Raw genomic sequence first — 18,538 nt, forward strand, 5'->3', positions numbered from 1 at the left:
ATTCATTTCTGTTTGAATCTTTTGATTTCTTTCCTTCTACTAACTTTGGTTGCTTTTTTGTTTTTCTTTTTCCAGTTGTTTTAGGTGTAAAGTTAGGTTGTCATTTGGTGTTTTTCTTGTTTCTTGAGGTGGGATTGTATTGCTATAAACTTCCCTCTTAGAGCTGCTTTCACTGTATCCCGTAGGTTTTGAGGTGTCATGTTTTCATTGTCATTTGTTTCTAGAAATTTTTTTATTTCCCTTTTGATTTCTTCAGTAACCTGTTGGTTATTTAGAAACGTGTTGTTTAATCTCTGTGTGTTTGTGTATCTTACAGTTTTTTCTTGTAATTGATATCTAGTCTCATAGCATTGTGATCAGAGAAGATGTTTGATACAATTTCAGTTTTCTTAAATTTACTGAGGTTTGATTTGTGACCCAGTATGTGGTCTGTCCTGGAATATGTTCCATGTGCAGTTGAGAAGATGATGTATTCTTTTGCATTTGGATGGAACGTCCTGAAGATATCAATAAGATCCATCTCATCTAATGTATCATTTAAGACTTGTGTTTCGTTCTTAATATTCTCTTTTGACTATCTGTCCATTAGTGTGAGTGGGGTGTTAAAGTCTCCTACTATTATTGTGTTACTGTCAATTTCTCCTTTCATGTCTGTTAGTGTTTGTCTTATGTGTTGAGGTACTCCTGTGTTGGGTGCATAGATATTGCACCCAAGAGGGTATCTTTCTCTTGGACTGATCCCTTGATCATTATGTGGTGTCCTTCCTTATCTCTGGTAATCTTCTTTATTTTAAGGTCTCTTTTGTCTGATACGAGGATTACTACTCCAGCTTTGTTTTGCTTCCCATTTGCATGGAATATATTTTTCCATCCTCTCACTTTCAGTCTGTATGTGTCTTCAGGTCTGAAGTGGGTTTCTTGTAGACAGCATATATATAGGTTTTGTTTTGGTATCCATTCAGCCAATCTGTGTCTTTTGGTTGGAGCATTTAATTCACTTACATTTAAAGTAATTATTGATAGATAATTTCCTATTGCCATTTTCTTAATTGTTTGGGGTTGATTTTGTAGATCATTTTTCTTCTCTTGTGTTTTTTGTCTGTAGAAGTCCCTTTAACATTTGTTGTAAAGGTGGTTTGGTGGTACTGAATTATTTTTTAACTTTCGCTTGTCTGAAAAACTTCTCATTTCTTAATCAATTTTGAATGAGATCCTTGCCTGGGTACTGTAATCTTGGTTGTAGATTTTTCCTTTCAGTCCTTTAAATATATCCTGCCATTCTTTTCTGGCCTGCAGAGATTCTGCTGAAAGATCAGCTGTTAAGTGTACAGGGTTTCCCTTGTATGTTGCTTGTTGCTTCTCCCTTGCTGCTTTTAATATTCTTTCTTTGTGTTTAGTCTTTGTTAGTTTGATTAGTATGTGTCTTGGCGTGTTTCTCCTTGGATTTATCCTGTATGGGACTCTTTGTGCCTCTTGGACTTGATTGACTATTTTCTTTTCCATGTTGGGGAAATTTTCAACTATAATCTCTGCAAAAATTTTCTCATACTCTTTCTTTTTCTCTTCTTCTTCTGAGTCCCCTATAATTCGAATGTTGGTGTGTTTGATATTGTCTGAGAGGTCTCTGAGACTATCCTTAATTCTTTTCATTCTTTTTACTTTATTCTGCTCTTCAGAAGTTATTTCCACCATTTTATCTTCCAGCTCACTGATTCGTTCTTCTGTTTCAGATATTCTGCTGTTGATTCCTTCTAGAATATTTTTAATTTCAGTAATTGTGTTGTTTGTATGTTTATTCTATAATTCTTCTGGGTCTTTGTTAATTGATTCTTGCATTTCCTCCACTCGGTTTTCAAGGTTTTTGATCATCTTTACTATCATTATTCTGAATTCTTTTTCAGGTAGTTTGCCTATTTCTTCTTCATTTATTTGGACTTCTGTGCTTCTAGTTTGTTCCTTCATTTGTGTGGTATTTCTCTGCCTTTTCATTATTATTTTTTTTTTTTAACTTACTGTGTTTGAGGTCTCCTTTTCCCAGGCTTGAAGGTTGAATTTTTTCTTCCTTTTGGTTTCTGCCCTTGTAAGGTTGGTCCAGTGGTTTGTGTCAGCTTCATATAGGGTGAGATTTGTGCTGAGTGTTTGTTTGTCGTCTGATGAGCAGTGCTGAGTGAGGTGGTAATCCTGTCTGCTGATGATTGAGTTTGTACTTTTATTTTGTTTGTTGGTTAGATGAGGAGTCCTGCACAGGGTTCTACTGGTGGTTGGGTGATGCCAGGTCTTGTATTCAGGTGGTTTTCTTTGTGTGAGTTCTCTCTCTTTGATACTCTCTGGGGTTAGTTCTCTGATAGTCTAGAGTCTTGGAGTTAGTGCTCCCACTCCAAAGGCTCAGGGCTTGATATTCAGTTTTGCGTGGTTCTGTTTATTCTTTTCCTCTGGTCAGGTCTTCCTGTCCACTCTCAGCCTGTGTTCTGCATGCACTTCTGTGTCTGAAGGTGTATTCCTGATGTAGCCGTGGAGAGAGATGTACTCCATGTCCACCTACTTGTCTGCCATCTTGTTCTCCTGTACAAAACCTTTTTAATGGAATGTAGTCCCCATGTTTATTTTTGGTTTTGTTGCCTGTGCTTTGGGTGTTATATCCAAAAAGATTGTTGCCAAGTCTGATGGCTAGGACATTTTTTTTACATTGGGTGTTTCTTTTTTTTTTTTAGTTATACAGTTTCAGCTGTTACATGTAAATCTTTAGTTCATTTTGAGTTGGTTTTTGTATATGAGGTAAGATAAGGGTTTCATTAATTCTCTTGCATGTGGCTGTCAGTTTTCCCAACATTATTTATTGAAGAAATTGTCCTTTCCCCTAAAGTATTCTTGGCAGCGTTGTTGAAGATCAGCTGGTCACATACATGTGGGTTTATCTCTGGGTTATCAGTTCTATTCCATTGGTCTGTATGTCTATTTTATGCCAGTAGCATACTTTTTTGATAACTATAGCTTTTCAAAGTACTTTGGAGTCAGGAAGTGTGATGCTTCCAGCTTTGTGCGTCTTACTCAAGATTTATTTTGCTAGTCAGAGTCTTTTGGTTCCATGCAAATTCTAGGGTTGTTTGATGTACTTATGCAAAAAATGCCATTGAAATTTTGATAAGGATTGATTGCACTGAATCTGTAGATTGCTTGGAATATTTTTACATGGAGATTTTCACAGTATTCTTCTAACCCAAGAACATGGGGATATGTTTTCATTTATTTGTCTTTAATTTCTTTCATCAGTAGCTTCAGGTTTCCAGCTTACAGATCTTTCTCCTTTTGGTTAGATTTATTCCTGGGTTTTTAATTCTTTCACTTGCAGTTGTGAGTGGGATTGTTTTCTTAGTTTCTTCTTTGGATAGTTTGTTGTTAGTGTACAGAAATACTGCTGGTTGTGTATCACAAGTCAGGTAGGCTTTCTTCCTTATTCTTCATTCTTTTTTCTTTGTATTCCTCTAGCTGACTAATTTCATATGACCTGTTTTCGAGCTTGTTGATTATTCCTTCTGCCTTGAGTCTGCTTGTGCCCTGTGCTTTTCTCCTTTGTGTCCGATTCTATTTACTGTTTACTTGTTTGGCTATTGATTGCCTCCTTCTAAGAGCAGATACTGCCTCTCTGAGGCTGAGTAAGCAGCTCTACTGGGGCTTCCCAGGTGGCTCAGTGATAAAGAACCCACCTGCCAGTGCAGGAGATACAGGAGACATGGGTTTGATCCCTGGGTTAGAAAGATCCCCTGGAGAAAAGCATGACAACCCACTCCAGTATTCTTGTCTGGAGAATCCAATGGACATAGGAGCCTGGCGGGCTACAGTTCACAGAGTCACAAAGATCAGACATGAGTGAGCACACAGCACACACACAGGCAGCTCTGCAGCAGTGCCCGGCATGCAGGAGGTATCTCAGGAGGCAGTGCTATCCGTTCAGTGTGGACTTGAACATGTGTGCATGAGAGGCCTGTCTGGATGAAGGGATGGAATGTGACTGCGGCTTCAAGGCCTATTTCTAATTTTCAGTCTCATTAGGTCCGTTAGTTTTGTTTGTTTTGGTTTGTTTTTTTCCTGGTGGGAGATAGATTTTATTGAAGCTCTTTATATAAAACACTTACTGTCTCTTTGTCATCAGTGTTTCCACTTTGTCTTTGATTTTGATGGTCTTTAACTTTGACTTTTAAAATGCAAGTGTCTCTTGTTAGAAAATCCTGCATGTATTATTATTATGCCATGCAAATATGTATAGTTGTGTCTAAAAACTCTTTAGTTACTTTATTTCCTTTATTATATTTTTAGCATCTTGTCTGCTTGTAGGTTACCTGAAAATCCTTTTTGAATTGAGACAAAAGCTCCTGCTAAACTTTGCTAATAAATCTTACTCCTCAGGTTATTTTTTGAAACTGTTTTTGTTTAGGGGGTAAGGGATTTTTTGTTTACTTTTGTTTGCCTATATGATTTCCTTGTAAAATAATTTTTTTATATTTGCTGTTATGTAGGTAGATTACTGTGTATATTGAAACCATTAAAATTGCTATACTGAATCAAGTACTTGGTTAACTTAAGCCAGTTTTCCTTTGCCTTTATGTAGGAGGGAATGAATCTCAACCAGAAAGCCAGGAAGACCCCCGGGAAGCACTTAAAAAGACATTGGAATTCTGCTTGTCTAGGTAAGGATGGTAGTGTTTTTCTAGCAGCTGGTACCTAAGGTGTTTCATGTTGTTATCTGTATAGATGTAGTACTTTACATGTTAACATGTGTCTGTACATCCATCTGTAGGAAGTCAAGGTCTCCTGTCGCCATCCCATGCCCCTGGAATCAGGCTTCGGGGGCGGGGCCGTAGGTAGCCAGTCTCACAGGTGGTGGTGAGGTTGGTTACTTCCCTGCTTTTCCCAGCCTCTGCTGCAGAAGCTGGGAGGCCAGGGGTGGAGCCATAGTCTCTGATGGCTGTTCCACCCGAACCACAAGCACTCTGGGCACCAGCTTTTCTTGGCCTTTTCACGTTTTTCTTACTGTCTCATTCTCTCGGCAGGGGTTCCTTAGTTTAAGAAGTGTGTTTCTATTTTTAATAAGCTTCTCAAACACTTTTTTAGAACAGAGATAAGCTAGAAATAATTTTTAAAGATTGACTTACGTACTGATTTTGATTGTATAAAGTGCAGTACACTTGCTCTCTCTGCTTCCCCAGATGCCTTTGACAAAATTGACCCAAGGTCAGAGAGATGGCAAATAGCAGAGTACATCGTACACACTTATTCCTCTCATGAAGCTTCCTTTTAATAAAGATGTGAAAAATTTAAAAAAAGCTGTGAACTAAGAAAGATTGTCTTCTTTCTGCAGGGAGAACCTTGCTAGTGACATGTACCTTATATCACAGATGGACAGTGACCAGTACGTGCCAATCACCACAGTAGCTAACCTGGACCACATCAAGAAGCTCAGCACCGACATGGACCTGATTGTTGAGGTGCTGAGATGTAAGTGGACTGCAGTCCAGGCTGTGTCGTCCATGGTCCAGACGGCATTTTTCTGGCCAGCGTGACACTTAGAGGCACAGCTATTCGCGCTAAGGACTCGACGGCAAGTGGTGCCTTTGTCACCCTCCAGACTTTGTGACAGTCTGGTGAGGTGCATGTCACACTGGGCGTCAGTGTGCTGTGGAACCACAGCCTCAGGCGCATCCCAGGTTATGGGTGCTGAGAGTCGAACGGGCTAGCGGGAAGAGTGTAAATGAGAGGTGCAGTCAAGAGCTCTTCAGGGTGAAGGAGTGTGCATGTGAATCAGCACGCCCTGTCACAGGAGTTCTTTCCAAATTCCTGCTTCCTGCTGAAGTACTGGTGATATATTATTGTGTTGTTCCTTAACAGCAAATTGTGAATGAAATATTTCTTGGACATTTGGCGATGTCAAAGGGAAGTTTCACGGTTACTTCAGAGACCCATGGGAATTCAGGAAGGGTAGATATTTTAGGTGTGAACTTCCTGGTTCACTTTGCAGATGGAGGTTCCACAACTTTACCATTTTATTTGTTTTTAAAAGCCACTGTGCTGCTGCTGCTGCTGTTGCTAAGTCGCTTCAGTCGCGTCCGACTCTGTGCGACCCCACAGACGGCAGCCCATCAGGCTCCCCCATCCCTGGGATTCTCCAGGCAAGAACACTGGAGTGGGTTGCCATTTCCTTCTCCAATGCATGAAAGGAAAAGGGAAAGTGAAGTTGCTCAGTCGTGTCCGACTCCTAGCGACCCCATTGACCGCAGCCCACCAGGCTCTTCCGTCCATGGGATTTTCCAGGCAGGAGTACTGGAGTGGGTTGCCATTGCCTTCTCCTGTACTGAGGTATAGTTGACACATCGTGAACTATGTATTTAAAGAGTACGGTTGAGTCGATCATCCCGTGTGCATTGGCAAAAGCTTTACCACAGTCAGGATTACCGACACTGCTGCCTAGGGTCTCCTGGTGCCCCTGCAAGGCCTCCTTCACAGAGGTTTTCTAGCAGGGGTGTGATGGTGTCTCATTGTGGTTTTAATTTCTGTTTCTTTAGCACCTGGTGACATTGAGCCATCTTTCAGGTGCTTCATTGCTGAGGTGTCTGTTCAGATGCCTCACTTCTGTTTTCTTTTTATTTTTTTAGTTTTCTTACAGCTGAGATTTGAGGGGCATGTATATGTATGCAATTTGAGATATGTGATCTATATTTAAGCCCTTATTAGAAATGTGGTTTGCAAATATATTCTCCCAGTCTGTGGCTTCTCCTTGTTCTCCTAATAGTGTCTTTTGAAAAGCAGAGTGTTGAATTTTTTTATATAGCCCAGTTTATTAATTTTTTTCTTTTATGGATCTTGCTTTTGGTGTTGTACCTAAGAAATCTTTGCTTAATCCAAGGCTGCATTTCTGGGGTTTTCTCCCAGAAGTTCGTAGTTTTAGGGCTTACACTGTTAGGTCTGTGGTCCATTGTCAGCTGATTTTTATGTGGTGTGGGCTCTCTACGCCCTCACATGTGCATGTGCTGCCTTTCCAGTCCATTTATTAAGAAGGCTCTGCTTTCCACAGGGCACTGCCTTTGGGCCAGTTGCCAGGGTAAACTCCCTGGTGGTTTCTCTCTGGGCCGAGTGATTGTCCTCCATCTGTCTGTCTTGATGCCATTGCTGTAGCTTGCGGATGGTACTGGCTTCACTGTGTCGTCATTCTTCGAGTAGTTGTGAATCTCCAGCTTGGCCTTGGCTCTTCTAAGTGCTTGGCATTTCCATGTGATTTTCAGAAATCGACATTTTGATTTTTTAAAAGGTTCTATTGGTATTTTTTATTTGGGCTTCATAGGCTGGATTGGAAAGTATTGTCTGAGTGTTTCAGAAGAGTTTGTACTGTAGAATAGGTGTTATTTCTTTCTTAACGTTTGATAGGATTTTCCAGAAACCTTGTGAGCCTTGAGCGTTTTTCTCTCATAGACTCTACTTCCCAGACGTGAACTTTGGTGCTAAGGAATGTTTCGATTTCATGTAGCTTGTCTAATTTATTAGCCTGAACTTCTTCATAGTATGCCCTTATCATCCTCTCAAATTAGTGAACCCATCATGAAATGATGATTCCACTCCTGAGGGGAGTAATGCGTGTCTGCACAGGGGTGCACAGCTCTGGGCCCTGGTTGTGATGTTGCTGTGTGGTGACCCGAGTCTGCCTGTGATAGACTCTCAACAGAGTGACTCCAGAAAATAAAACCTAACAAAAAGGAGATAAGGTAAAAGCTAGTGAAACCTGAGTTGGGCCTGTCCCCGTGCTGGCTGGCAGTGTTGACCCTTGTTTCGATGGTGGACTCTGGTCGAGAAATATCCATCACTTAGGGGAGGCTAAGGGAAGAGTGTTTGGTAGCTTCTCTGAGTTCAGAATCAAGCTGTAAGGAGACAGGGGACTTATAGAAAGGAGAAAGGCTTTGTTTTGCATTGTAACGGGCTTGGGATGGTTTAAGCTGTGGAGGGTGTATGTCACAGAGTTGCTTCAATTGCAGCTCCTGCAAGACTCCCCAGAGCCCCTAAATGTGACACATGAGATTGGTCTGAACCTTTCCATAGTTTATGTTTTAATTGTCACAGATTTGATGGTTTCCCCATTGTGTACAGCTTTCTTTAATGTGCCTGGGAATATGGTCTGATATGTCCTGGTGGAGATCTCCATCAGATCACAGTGGAGTGCAGATAGTGGATTTATTTTAATATCTGTGTACTATCCGTTTCTCTTCTCTTTACAGCTTTACCTTTAGTCCAAGTGGATGAGAAGGGAGAGAAAGTAAGGCCAAATCAGAACCGTTGCATAGTGATACTACGCGAGATACCTGAGTCCACCCCTGTAGAAGTAAGTCCTTTCTCCTCAGAAAGACACTTGGATTTTTGGAGGCATGTTTTTTCCTTTGTTCTGCGGTTTTTAGGGAGATGTATCCGAAACCAAAAATACATGTTATAACGCTTTTTCGTCTCAAGACTTCACTGTACATTTTACATTTTAAAAAAAATAGAGTTTATGGTAACTTTAGTATTTAGAAGTTAGAAGAAAAAAAGGTTTCAATAGTTACTCATTTTGAAGTAAGAATAGTAAACCACCAAGTTGAGACAGAGAACATGTTCATTTGAATAACTCTCAGAGCAAGTGTTTTCACAGTGAGGGGTGCTGTGCACACCCATGTGGCTTGTACTCAGCTTGAGCCAACATACCAGTGTCCGTGTGTTTCTCAGTCTAATTTGGTGGTTGATTTTTTTCACTGTAAGTCATATTTTTCTATTTCTTTGTGCGCCTGGCAAATTTGGGGTGGATGCCAGGTGTTTGGGGTTTTACTTTCTTGGATACAAAGTATTTTGTATTCCTTCCTGTGTATGTTCCTGAGCTGTTTGTGACTCACTTCAGTGACTTGGACCCTTGGAAGCAGATTGGCCTCACCCTGGGCCAGTGTTTCCTGAGGGCTCCACCTGTGGTCCCGTGTGAGCTCCGTTTTCCACTCTGGCTGCTAGAGACTCTCCCTGATCCTGGAGAACTCTGGAGGGAGCGGAGGTTCTCTCCATTCCAGGTTATTGTGTCCTAAGTACTCTGAGGGAACCCCCTGAGCTCTGTAGCTTTGTACTAGGCCTTTGCCCACCCTCCTGACACCACATCCTGGAAGCCCCACCCATGAGTCACGCACTCTTAGACCATCTGTACCTGTTCTTCTACGGAATGCTATCCCGCACAGCCCAGGGTACACTGTCTGAAAGCCATTATTTCATATATTTTATCTTTTGTATGTAATTATCTTATGTGGGAGGGTAAATCTGGTTAGTGTCAAAAGTTCAGCTCATTTGTTGATTTCTTAAATTATCTTTCTCCCACTCTAAATTGTGTCATCGTTAGCCTACTGGTATTTTCCCGTTAATTTAATTACTGGTCTTTTGGGGTTTGGGAGAGCTGTCAGTGGGTTGTGAGCTTATTTCCTGTCACAATGGGATCGTAATTCTGGAAGCTACTTCAAATGCCTCAGCCACCTGGAGAGAGAGCCCTGGACTTCGATGAGCTGGGGTTGTCTTTTCAGCATCTGTCCTTAAGAACAGGCCTCACGTTTCTTTAGTGAAGACCAACAGTGCACAGTTGAGAGTTAATTTCTAACTTCTCTGTTCCCTGTAGGAAGTAGAAGCACTATTTAAAGGAGATAACTTACCGAGATTTATAAACTGTGAATTTGCCTATAATGATAATTGGTTTATTACATTTGAAACAGAAGCTGATGCACAACAGGTAAGTTCTTCCTTGTGCACCCCCTGCCCCATACCCCCTGTGAAGTGCAGTTTACCAGCACTTTGCAGTCAGTACATGGTAGGGCTCAGTGTGGGCACAGGGGTGACGATTGGCTATGAATTCAGTTCAGTCGCTCTGTCATGTCCGACTCTTTGCAACCCTGTGGACTACAGCGTGCCAGGCCTCCCTGTCCATCACCAACTCCTGGAGTTTACTCAGACTCATGTCCATTGAGTTGGTGATGCCATCCAGCCATCTCGTCCTCTGTCGTCCCCTTGTCCTCCCACCTTCGATCTTTCCCAGCATCAGGATCTTTTCCAGTGAGTCAGTTCTTCACATCAGGTGGCCAAAGTATTGGAGTTTCAGCTTCAACATCAGTCCTTCCAGTGAACACCCAGGACTGATCTCCTTTAGGATGGATTGGTTGGATCTTCTTGCAGTCCAAGGGACTCTCAAGAGTCTTCTCCAACACCACAGTTCCAAAAGCATAAATTCTTTAGTGCTCAGCTTTCTTTATAGTCCAACTCTCACATCCATACATGAGTACTGGAAAAACTATAGCTTGACTAGATGGACTTCTGTTGGCAAAGTAATGTCTCTGCTTTTTAATATGCTGTCTAGGTTGGTCATAGCTTTTCTTCCAAGGAGCAAGCATCTTTTAATTTCACAGCTCCAGTCACCATCTACAGTGAACCTAAAGTACAGGGAAATCCTAAATAGGTGTGTGTGTGTGTGTGTGTAGACAGTTCTGTAGCAGTGTGCAGAGCATAGGCGTTATTTTCTAAGGACATGTAACATGGGCAGCCCAGGAAAACTGGTTTTGTTCTTATCTCTGTGCAGAGAATGATTTCAGTATTTGGAAAAGCGTTTGGGAAATTTGTGCCTGACTCTAACGTTGCCTGGGCAGCCTTGTGTTATGAGGTGCATGAGAAGGCACTGAGGAGCCCTGGGGGAGGCGGGCATTCAGATGGCTCCCTGCCGTGGAAGGAAGCATCGTGTTCAGAGGAAGCACTCGCCTGTGTAGAGGAACAGCCGTGGAATGTGAGGTGTGCATGGCGAGACCGCAGGGGCTTCAGGAGAGAGACAGAGGAGCCTGAAAGACAAGTTTTACCTGAATGGAGGGAGAGAGAGGGACCAGGAGAAGCAGGGTGATGGGAGGTGAGAGAAGGCAGGTGTATGGATCAGGTGCCAGCCACCTCTCCAGCCCCCCACCAGTACGGAGAACACGGCCAGCTTGGGGGATGCAGAGCCCTCAGAGCTACGTAGGAGAACTTGGAGATGAGCAAGGAGCTGTCTAAGCAGTGACTTCTGAACATCGCAACCCCAAGCCATGTGATTCTGAGTGCCCATGGCGTTATTACTAGGAGCTTGGTGTTCTCCCAGGTGAGGACTCTTGGCGTAGGGTCTGTGAAATGCTGTGTGCTTTCTGTTAATGCTTAAATTTTATACAGATACTGCTTGTGAGAATTTTTTTCCTTTTTTCTCTTTAATGACGGGTAATCAATTTATAACATCATACTAATTTGAGAATTTGGGCTAGGGGCTCCATAGCTCTTACCAGATCTTTTAAGGAATCCATGACCCAAAAAAAAGTGAAGAATCCTTGTTCTAGGTCTCATCCACCATATTCTACTACATAATTGCTTACTTGAGGTACTGAATTAATTGTAGGTTCATATTATAAGATTAACACAATGGTATTATGGATGATTTTGTCCTCAGGCTTACAAGTATCTGAGAGAAGAAGTCAAAACCTTTCAAGGAAAACCAATTAAGGTAAGCAAGACCATTGGTTATGCTTTACCTGCAGATCAGTGTCCTTGAGTATTCTATTAATAACAGAAACTTCTTTCTATGTTTTCACATAGGCACGGATAAAGGCGAAGGCAATAGCTATAAACACGTTTTTGCCAAAGAATGGCTTTAGGCCTCTGGACATGAGCCTCTACACCCAGCAGCGCTACACAGCGTCGTTTTACTTACCTCCAGTCTATAGTCCCCAGCAGCAGTTCCCTCTGTACAGCCTGATAGCCCCCCAGACGTGGTCAGCGACACACAGCTATCTTGACCCGCCCTTGGTGAGTCGGCCTTACTGGAGCTCCTGTCGCAGACCCTTGGCATGCTGGGCAGTAGATGCCCTCCTCTAAAGGGATGCCAGTTCAGATGGTGGGTGATAGAGACTTTCCTCTAAAGGGAACGCCGGTTCAGATGGCTGGCGATAGAGACCTTTTCTAGGGGGATGCCAGTTCAGGTGGTGCGGTCAGATGGGCCTTCACGCTCTGGGGGGGGTTTTCAGTCACTGGGAGATAAATAGCTGCAAAAACTTCAAGAAATCTCTGATGATGCAATCCCTATCCTTTGCCCGTTTGCCTCCCTCCTGTCGTGTGTGTCCTCTCCTAGCTGTGTAGCCCTGAGAACAGCACGACATGTGGTCATGAGCTGTGGGATAGCTGGGCCCTTCTGAGCACAGAAGGGGTGCAGTGGGACGTGGTCTGAAGGGGAGAATGGGGTTTCCTAAGCTTGTGACAGTCCCGGACAATGGAGGACGGATGGCAGGCTTCACTGCACATTGCTGATGCTCTGTTTTTTGCAAACTAGGACTGTGGCAGTGTCCATCACTCTCAGGTGAATGGTTGCTCTAGAGGAGGCCTACTGGGTGCTTTTGTCTCTGGGCTCTGGTTGTGTTTGTCCTTCACCCCCGCATCAGTCGTCTGGATGAGTGGCTGGTCCCTTTGGTCTGGCTGGGCCATGTGAGGCCCAGCAACTGCTCTAAAACAGGTTGTGTCATTGTGAGCAGGAGCGGCGAGATGGGGCCAGTTAGTTCTCAACAGCTGCCTTAGCAACCAGTTTATTTTTACTTTAACTCTTGAGCACAGTTACTTAAATTCCGTAGTTTTACGTGTAAAATTGCACATACGAAGTGATTGATCTCAAGTGTTCTCCCATGATTCAGTCTTCAGGACCTAGTTCTGCTGTGGTGGGTATGTTTCTAAGTACACAATGGTTCCACAGAAGAACTTCAGAGATGCTCACACAGGTCTCACTGCATCTTTCTCCCTCAGAATTTCCCTTTTGTTGGTTTCATTTTCTTTACAATTTTGAATGATTTTATTTTGGTCTTGAACTGTTTCTAGTCATCCTATTATTATAGCTTTCGGTTAGCTCTAGTTAAGAGGAATCGCCAGCTTTTTGACTCTTCCTTTCATTTTAATGTAGGCGGGAACTGGGTGGCACTTGGGGGTTAAATGCCTTGGATCAATCAAGGAATGTTGTTTATACAGAAAGTGTTTGAAACCACAGTTCAGAATCCAGAAAACGAGTGATCCCTCTTCATCTTTTTTTAAAAAGAACCATTTCAATGCTAAGTTTTATCTTATTTTTATGACTAGATTTTTTAAAAATAATTGGCTGATATTTAAAATTCTTCACTTAAGCTATTTTACATTTTAAGATTATATTTAGTATTGTGTCTTTTAAGGGCACTGTGACCCTGTTTAATTTTTTTCTGACATAATATGTTAGTATATTTGTATGTAGTATATTACCATGAATTGTGAGTTGGGACATAATTATGAATGATCTGAAAATACCATGATACTCAGAGCAAGACTTACATGCAGGTGAGGTTAAAAGAGCCTCTCAGAGGTCATGATTATGACACAGATCCCTGACTGTCCCTAGGATTGAGGACTCTGATGGATTTTATTGAAGTCACCAGGAACAAAGAGTTGCTGGCTTGGTGTTGGCACAGTGGGGGTGTTGGCCTGGGCACTGGGACTCTGGAAACGAGCGAGTGGGTCCCGTGTTCTGCCTGTGCTCAGCGAGGGAGGTGGGGGTCAGGGGGTGGGCTTCTGGGCAGATGCTCCCTTCCATGTGTGTGAGGCAGATTCCCGGGGGTTGCTGTGGGCTCTCAGGACACCTTGGCCATTGGCAGTCATCCTGCCCAGCGCTCTTCCACGTGGTGAGTGCTCCAAGTGTGATGTGAACATCCGGTACCAGACTGAACCAACCTGAAGTCTGTTTTCTAGGTAACGCCATTTCCAAATACTGGATTTATAAATGGGTTCACGTCTCCAACCTTCAAACCTGCCGCATCTCCTCTGGCTTCACTCAGACAGTACCCTCCGAGGAGCAGGCAAGTCTGTGAGGGGGAAGGCTGCAGTCTTTGCAGGGTTGTAACAGGAGGTCGCTACCACACTGTGCACTGCCAAAGGCTAGCAGGTGCATGTGATCACACTCAGTGGTCACACTCAGTGGAGAGGCTGTGTCCTGCTCACTGCCAGTGGGTGTGACCAGCAGTCCGGCCCAGGGGTGAAAGACTCAAGCATGGAGCTCCCTGCCGTGTGTGCCCCAGCACCCTATGGGGACGGGTGCACTGCCTCTGTGCGTGTCTGCTTTCCATTTGGATGTAGCTGCAGCCACGCGGAACATTGATGCTGTGTTTAGGTTTGCTTTACCAGACGTGTCAGGAGCTGACTGCTTAAAGTATCATTGCTAATATCTTCCCTAAGTAGAGAGCAGACTTTTGCTCAGCCATTTCTGTATTGGCACACCTGTTTCCTAACACCGTGATCATTTGGGAACTGAGTGTGCACAAACGTTTCATCTGCAGGAATCCTAGTAAGTCTCACTTGCGCCATGCCATCCCCAGTGCAGAGAGGGGTCCCGGGCTGCTGGAAAGTCCTTCCATATTTAATTTCACTGCTGATCGCTTGATGAACGGTGTGCGCAGCCCACAAGTGAGGCAGACGGCACAGCCGCGAGCTCGGCTCCAGAACCCTCCGGCCTTTGCCAAGAGAGACGTGGGGCCCGGGCGCGTGGAGCAGAGCAGCTTCGAGTCCTCCCCGGGCTTAGGCAGAGGGAGGTGAGTGCTCATGATTTCTGTTGGACGGGTACTGTGGGCACTACTTAAAACTATTAGTAGTGTCAAACTCCATGAATTTAAATGTCCCTCACAGAAAATCAAAGGGAAGGCTATAACTATCCAAGGTCTTGTATAGTCACTCACAGGGTTGGTTACTTTTAGAGCAGAGACTTGACTGGTTCCATCTTTGTGGTGACAGGACACTGTTCCGTGGAACCGAGGGTGGGCCAGACCCTTGGTCCTGGTCATTAACGTGCCGGCCCTGGCTGGGCAGCTGTATGGATTATCAGAGCATGGAAGCCATCAGGGCAGTGAAGTGTCTTGGTGCTCTCAGGCCTGCATGACATCCATTCGGAAGGTGGGGTTGTTGCTGGGCTTAAGCCAAGTTTGGGGAAGGGCACTGAAGCCAGCGGTTTAGACCTTGAACCTTGGAAACATGCCTTGGGAACCATGGAGTGAAAGGCTGGCAGATGGGAGAGGAAGCCCCGTGTGGTTCAGTGGAGTGAGGGCTGGGGGCTTGGGAGTGGACCAGGCTCCCTGGGCGCTGTGCCCTTGGATGATCAATCCAATGGATCATCGTTGCTGGTTTGTTTTTTTTTTCTTTTCTGCAATTCACCTTTATAGCTCCGTGTCAGATTTTACACACCTTGCCACTCCAGCTGAATGGATGTTCGAATATTCATATCATAACAAAAATTATAAATGGGAAAATTATTTAAATCAATGTTTTCTTTTATATCCCTATCTAGACCTCAGTTTTACTTCTTTATTATAAAATTTGTTTTCCTTATAAGATTGGGATTTTAGACTCTAAAGCCATCTATAGTAGATGACAAAGTTGTGAAGACTGAACGTGCACACGCTGTGCTCAGTGAAATCTGTTTCAAGTGGAAAAGGTCACAGTCTGCTGCTTTCCTCTTCTCTAGGAAGAGCTCCTTTGGTTATCGGAAGAAGCGGGAGGAGAAGTTCACAGTGAGTACCTCAGAGCCCTGCCACTTTTGCCTGACGTTTCAACCCCACTTACACTGAACAAGCATGAGGTTTGATGAAGGTGTGATAAGGAGCTTTTAGACATGGTCCTGTGGTTTTCTCGCCATGTGGTATTGGCTGGGTGATAATGGCCCTTTTCAGTGCTCTGAAGAGGAGGTGATGGCTGGTTTCCTGAGAAACCCCTGACTTCCCTGTGCAGCACACAGGTGCACCCAGGGGCGGCTTGCATATGTGTGGTTTATCCACAGGCATCCAGATGGGTGCTTTCTGTATGGGTAACCAGGTAGTGTTGTACTTTGAAATTACTGGGACCGTGAGTTTGGACAAGCAGAATGAACTCCTCGCACGTAGGAATTGGCTCATCAGTGTTTTTCATTCAAAATATTTAACTCTGTACCCACTGTGTGGAAAGTATTCTACACGGTGCCTTCTGTAGCTTACAGTCAGGACAGACCCAAAATCAGTCAGTGATGGGCATACAGGGGTGACTGTGTCACTTAGTGACTGCACAGCTCTCCCTCTAGGTGGCTCTGCAGCGCTCCGATGGGGGCGAGCACCTGCCACTGTGGGCGCTGTGCCTGTGGACGTGGGCTCTCTATACAGAGCTCCTCACCTGGAAGCTGGAGAAGACCCTGAGGCAGTTCTCCATCTGGACCCCAAGCCATCGAGTTATGTGCTCCCCCTACAGGACGTAGCTTTTATTTGCTTAGAGTTAAGAAAGTGCATGTTGGTAATAAGTGAACATCCTGATTTTACCATATTTGTCAGTTCAGTCTAGTTTTTGGTGATTCCTTTGGTAAGGCAGTTTGTGTTGGTTGGTTCCAGTTGGAATGCATGAATTTCTATACATTTAGACCAACAGAACGGGCATCTGTCTCTTGAGATCCTGGTCACCCCACAGGAGTCATCCCCCTGCTCACTGCATCATCTCCAGGGGGAAATGTATCCCATAGCCATGCCAGTCTCGTTCTGTGTCGTGTTCCTAATCTGTGTGTTCGTGCCTGGAACCACTCAGATGCCCACGCACGTGGTGTAGGTGTGTGTATTAGACAGTGAGCCCGTCGCTGCAGTAGGTGTTCTGAGCACCTGAGAAGCTTAGAGGCAGGTGGCAGACATGAACTGGAGGCCAGGCCATACTCCCTGGGACCAGGGATGGCACTCATGCCTCACCTAAAGCCATTCAGACTCTAAAAATGTTCAAACGCTGCCTCTTTGGTCCTAAAAGCCAGGTCTTCCTTCCTAGAAATGCTCGTCTTCCGAAAAGCTGGGTTCACCTCAGAAACGTGCAGAGCTTTAAAGTGAAGCCTCTGAAAATTGGTTTGAGGTGAGCATGACCCAGCGTGTGCTGGGCTGCAGGGCACAGTGCAGCCTGGTTCGGAGGAGGGCACGCGCATAAGCATAGTTGGCGGCCTGTAGGCACCAGTGCCGCAGAGGAGAAGGCGAGAGCTCCAGCGCGTACTTGGGCAGTGGTCAGCTTGATTTCATCCTTGACCTGGGCTCCTGAGCTCTACCACAGTTTCTCTAGATTTTACTTCTGTAGAGATGCCTGTTGGTATTAAGTTTCTGGGAAATTGTGGCCTTTCCTGTGAAGTAAGCCCCAGGAGGGCATGACTTTCCGTCCAAGTAGCCCACCATTCAGCTAAAAATACCTGTGTTCTCCCCAGTGTAAGCTCACGTCCCCTTTCGGCCTCATCTCTCTTAGCTCAGGAGCTGGGTGCTCAGAACGGCTGCTAGTAGGCTGACTAGGAGCGTTCCGCTAAAAAAACATCACCGCCTTTCTCCTGAGGTCTTGGACTTAAAAGTTTTACTTGAGTATCATGCTGAGTTTACGTTTTTGAAGTCAGGGAGTGTGATAGAATCTCTTGTTAAATACCATGCTTTTACATGCTGATTAAAAATATTAGGAGTTTCAATAAGTTAATTTTCAGGTAACTAAAACCCCCCTCCCTTTTCTGTTAAACTTTTTTTAATGGAAATCCTTGTGAAATTTCTAACATAAGTTGTACAGAGTTAAGAGCATGATTTTTGTTTTCTTCTACTTTCTCCTCTTATAATTTCTTAGATAACACAGAACTTGTGTGGAGGTGAATAAGGTTAATGTCAAGATGCAGGTTCTCAGGACTTTGCTGTGTCCCACTGGTCTGTGTCAGCTGCTTGGAGATCTCGGTGTCACACACACCCAGCTCTTCCCGCATGTTTGAGCGTGGCTGGCAGAGCCCTGCGGTTCCTTCTGCCTTTTCAGCTCCGCTTTCATGGGTGAAGCTGCCTAACCAGGTGACCTTTGATAGGTGACCACATTGGCAGGGTTGAGGACCTCAGAGACTAGGGAGGTGTTTTTGAGACCCTCTTGCCCAGCTACCCTGGGCAACTGCACCGTGTTCTTCTCTTTCAGAGGAGTCAGACTCAGTCTCCAACGCCACCCAGACCGCCGTCCCCCAGCTTCGAATTAGGCCTGTCCAGCTTCCCCCCACTGCCTGGGGCAGCAGGGCATTTGAAGACAGAGGACTTGTTTGAGAACAGGCTGTCTGGCTTGCTCGCAGGAACATCCAAAGAAAGGGTAAGATGTCCGAGCCTGATGCTTGCTCTTGCTCTTCACAGGCGTGCTGTTTCCACGTGTGGAAGAGGCTTGTGGAGGGCAAGTGATGCAGTGACCTCCCAGGTTTTGAGCGGCAGGGTCAGAGAGGAGCCCTGCACTGCTGGGTTATAGAAATGCAGGTTGCGTCATTATTCTTGTTTTTTAGGACCTGCTTTCATTTTCCAGATCAGCAGAGTGAAAAAGAAAAATCTGAATCATGCCAGAAATAACATGTTTTGAATAATCTACATGAATGACTAGAAGCCTGAGCAACTTTACTGTAATACGGTGGGGCGGGGGGCGGGCGGTTGGTGACCTCTGTGGGCTGCCACGCTCCTAG

The 18,538-nt window shown here is 44.5% G+C and overlaps 1 protein-coding gene across 4 annotated transcripts in view; it reads left to right on the forward strand.

The window, feature by feature from the left end:
- LARP4B (La ribonucleoprotein 4B) overlaps positions 1-18,538 on the forward strand; it is an 84,407-nt gene that overhangs the window by 59,779 nt on the left and 6,090 nt on the right. For 3 of the 4 annotated variants that reach the window (XM_052651363.1, XM_052651360.1, XM_052651361.1), the window contains 10 exons: positions 4,607-4,685; positions 5,357-5,493; positions 8,259-8,362; positions 9,659-9,769; positions 11,492-11,545; positions 11,638-11,847; positions 13,798-13,904; positions 14,382-14,633; positions 15,560-15,605; positions 18,016-18,180. In XM_052651363.1, the coding sequence (XP_052507323.1) occupies positions 4,607-4,685; positions 5,357-5,493; positions 8,259-8,362; positions 9,659-9,769; positions 11,492-11,545; positions 11,638-11,847; positions 13,798-13,904; positions 14,382-14,633; positions 15,560-15,605; positions 18,016-18,180 (1,265 nt within the window). Of the gene's footprint in view, positions 1-4,606; positions 4,686-5,356; positions 5,494-8,258; positions 8,363-9,658; positions 9,770-11,491; positions 11,546-11,637; positions 11,848-13,797; positions 13,909-14,381; positions 14,634-15,559; positions 15,606-18,015; positions 18,181-18,538 lie in introns of all 4 variants that reach the window. The other variant, XM_052651362.1, reaches the window with a different exon arrangement.

This window comes from Budorcas taxicolor, chromosome 13 (assembly GCF_023091745.1).
Source record: "Budorcas taxicolor isolate Tak-1 chromosome 13, Takin1.1, whole genome shotgun sequence".
NCBI lineage: Eukaryota > Metazoa > Chordata > Mammalia > Artiodactyla > Bovidae > Budorcas > Budorcas taxicolor.